At 40.2% G+C, this 3,998-nt stretch overlaps 1 protein-coding gene across 1 annotated transcript in view; it reads left to right on the top strand.

The window, feature by feature from the left end:
• The window catches only part of LOC101864022 (F-box only protein 36), a 16,826-nt gene extending 13,243 nt beyond the window's left edge, over window positions 1–3,583 (top strand). Inside the window, exon 6 of the mRNA XM_005109233.3 lies at window positions 3,486–3,583. Coding sequence (XP_005109290.1) covers window positions 3,486–3,507 — 22 coding nt within the window. The 3' untranslated portion in view covers window positions 3,508–3,583. The remainder of the gene's footprint in view (window positions 1–3,485) is intronic.
• Window positions 3,584–3,998: the final 415 nt, after the last annotated feature.

Here is a 3,998-nt window from a genome sequence, read left to right as displayed (position 1 = left end):
CCCCCCCCCCGATATCTCTCTTTCTCTCGCTTTCTCTCTCTCCCTCTCTCCCTCTCTCACTCTCTCTCTCTCTCTCTCTCTTTCTCTCTCTCTCTTTCTCTTTTGTTCTTTCTCTCTCCCACACACACACATACACACACTCACAGACACACTCACATACACACACAGACATAAACACCTATTCACACACTCACAAATACATACACAGACACACTCACATACACACACACACACAGACATAAACACCTATACCCACACACTCAAACATACACACACACACACACACACACACACACACACACACATACACACACGCACCCTACACAAACATAAACACCTATACACATACACACACACTCACCCACGCACCCTCAAGCGTACATCAAATCTGTAAAATAATAATACCCTCTTTCTCAGTGAATTAATCCCATTCTTCCACATTCATTTACTTTTCCTTGATTTCTACACTCCAGCTGCCATCTCAGTTCTATCCCTTGGGCATGACACATTCATCCCGCCAGTCTCTATAATGTATTGCATTTCCTTTGTCTGTGACCGGCTTTCCTGTCTGCGGCTATGTTGTATTGAGGTCACTTGGAGCCAGTTGTTTTTGTCCGTGTATCGCGAGCCACTGCCAGGCGTTCTTTGTTGCTGTGACAGGCTGAGACATGAGACATAGATCTCTTCACAATCCCCCAATGTGACCTAGAAGGAATGAGACAGCTCATGAAAGGTTTCTCAATGTGAGTTGATGGATAGAGCTTTGGGGTTTTTTTTTTGTCTCCTGAGAGAAATGAGCAGGGGTCTGCATGGTTTAGTGATAACAGTGCTGCCATAAGCTGACAAAATAGGCCTACCTTTTTTTCATTTTGGCGACAACTTTTTTTTTTTTTTGGTAAATGGAAAACCTAATCAGTTACCCTACTTGTGTGAAAAAATCTGTGACCAGTTTTTGAATAAATTAGAATTCAAATTTTGTAAGAGCTCTATTTTTATATGATTATGTTGACCAAACAAAACCCCCCTTTTTCTCAAAAATGCTCTGAAGAAAAAAGGTGTTTTGTCGGCTTACAGCAGATGGTAGTCAAACTTGTTACAAATTCCAGAGTTTTGCTGTGGTTGGAGGTAGCTACCTAGGTAGTTTCATCTTCTTTTCTTTTCATCTGTTGATTCTATCTTTCTATAATCCCACCAGACTTTTGAATGGAAATGTTTTAGACTTTGTTGTATTGGCTTATTTCTGTCACATAGGCTGATAGTCCTTAACCGTATCCATACGCCCTGTGGTCATTTTGTAGCCCCAGGGTTGTATTCTTCACATTTTAGAATACTTCTAGTGTGAAAATCTCTTTGGTACTTTCAGTATTACTCAAAAAATTATTTTGACAGACTTCTATGCAAAGCGTACGAAATGGATTAACGAGTAAATTTCCTCTTTGGAAAGTGGTGGCACAGAGTTCCCCACGTTGTATGAATACAGCAGTAAAACATGACGTGCGGATAGGGTTAATAACATGTAGATCTCTCTGCCTTTGGCTTATTGACTTATCTCTGGTGAAAAGGATGGGGTGGGACCGGGCATGACATATTGATGTCAGTGGCCAAGTGGTAAGGCTCTCACACTCACAACCGTAAGGTTGTGGGTTCAAATCCCATAAGGGGCCCGACGTTGTGCCCTTGGGAAAGGCACTTTACTCGAATTTTCCTCACGTCTCCTTTGGCTTTTAGACTTATCTCTGTTTTCAAGTAGTTTTGTTTTTATATCTCAAGTTGAAATGTTTTCTATGCCACTGTCATCTGGACCCGAGTGTGATTGAATGAAGGAGAATTTCCTCTCCTTCCTTTTTGTTACTCTCTGTGGTGTCAGTTACAAAGTTCATTTGTGGGTGGTTGGCGGGTGCTCTGGTGTGGTTTGCTTCTTCTTTGCTATCAAACATCTATCGTCCTTATCTCCCCTCCTTCTTTTTTGTGTTTGTTACTCTCTTGTAACACCTCTAATCTTCTAGCGCTCATATGACATACAAAGTTCATTTATTTCCTATCTTTTTGTTTTGCTTTTCCTAAGTTTTTAACAATAACTACAAAGCTGCACATTAACATAATTATTTTATTCATGACTTACCAATACTCTGCACCAAATCAGGACACTTGCCAAATAATAAATGTTTGAGTATTTGTATGCTTGTTCATTTGCTATGCTTAAATTATTTGCTTACATTATTTGCTTACTTTATTTGCTTACTTCATTTGCTTACATTATTGGCTTACTTCCATCGCCTATGTACAGTCTAGCATGCACATCACAAAATCAGAGGAATGCAGAAGTCTTTTTGTTGTGTTCAAATTTTGCTAGGTACGTGTTTTAATTTATGCAAAGAAAATTCAAGAAAATTTTATTAGAACAAATTTGGGGCCTGAAGATCTATTTGCTGTGTGCTTGTTTTACTATGTGCCTGTTTGTTATATGTGTTTGTTTGCTATGTGCGTGTTTGTTATGTGTGTATGTGTTTGCTATGTGTGTGTTTGCTATGTGTGTGTGTGTGTGTGTGTTTGCTATGTGTGTGTTTGCTATGTGTGTGTTTGCTATGTGTGTGTTTGCTATAATGTGTGTGTTTGCTATGTGTGTGTTTGCTATGTGTGTGTTTGCTTTGTGTGTGTGTGTGTTTGCTATGTGTGTGTTTGCTATGTGTGTGTTTGCTTTATGTGTGTGTGTGTTTACTATGTGTGTGTTTGCTATGTGTGTGTTTGCTATGTGTGTGTGTGTGTTTGCTATGTGTGTGTTTGCTATGTGTGTGTTTGCTTTGTGTGTGTGTTTGCTATGTGTGTGTTTGCTATGTATGTGTTTGCTATGTGTGTGTTTGCTATAATGTGTGTGTTTGCTATGTGTGTGTTTGCTATGTGTGTGTTTGCTTTGTGTGTGTGTGTGTTTGCTATGTGTGTGTTTGTGTCTGCTGTGTGTGTGTTTGCTGTGTGTGTGTTTGCTATGCATGTTTTTGCTATGTGTGTGTTTGCTTTGTGTGTGTGTGTGTTTGCTTTGTGTGTGTTTGTGTCTGCTGTGTGTGTGTTTGCTATGCATGTTTTTGCTATGTGTGTGTGTGTGTTTGCTATAATGTGTGTGTTTGCTGTGTACTTGTTTTGCAATGTGGCGTTTTGCTTTGTGTGTGTTCGCTATGTAGGAGTTAGATTATAATATATTATTTCATAGTGTCTGCGTCACCTTTTGTCACTACATGCATGAAGTGTTTGTTAGTGATTCAAAAGATTTCATAAACTTGTATAGAAGCAGCCTCCACCCGCTTCCGTATTCTCAAATGACTTCTATCGTCTTGAATAAATATATCTTAAAACCCATACTTTAGAGCAAAGTTTGCCTCTCTACCTGTAGTATAGAACACATTATACAAAGTATCTTGTTATAGAGTATAGCCTACAGCCTTTGAAGAAAGTAATTTGACTAATGCACTTTTCCTTCTCTCGCTCGACAGCTCTTTCTTTATGACATCCTGAATGCTCCTCCCCGCTGAACGGAGGAGGAAAACAGTTACCTCCCTGTGCATGCCATCAATGCCCCGCATTATTCTGAACCAAAAACTTCCCCGGCATGATTGGATGCGCCACACTTGTGTCACCACCAGCTTCGCCTCAAGTCACTCGCGACTGTCGTGTGTCTTGTGTCGTGTGTCGTGTGTCATGTGTCGTGTCACTGCATGAACTAGCCTACATGTGTCACGACATAGTAGAATCAGGCGCTCGTCAATTTTTGGGCATATGGGGATGTTGGTACCATCTTAAAGCCTGCTCATTTGCCTTCCTTTTGGTGAAAAAACAACCACTCTCTTTTGAATAGAAGTTGAGACATTTGCGATTGAAGAAGGTCAGGGTCGCCTGGTTTCAGAGGTAAAATTAGCGAGAAAATGGCCACCTAAGTTTGGTGACTTCCAAAGCTTGAGAGTCCTTTGGAACAGAACATTTTTTTGTGCCTTTGATCAGCGTTTTTT

This window comes from Aplysia californica, unplaced genomic scaffold, assembly GCF_000002075.1.
Source record: "Aplysia californica isolate F4 #8 unplaced genomic scaffold, AplCal3.0 scaffold00757, whole genome shotgun sequence".
NCBI lineage: Eukaryota > Metazoa > Mollusca > Gastropoda > Aplysiida > Aplysiidae > Aplysia > Aplysia californica.
Note: the sequence above shows the minus strand (reverse complement) of the source record. Positions and strands in the feature narration are given on the sequence as shown.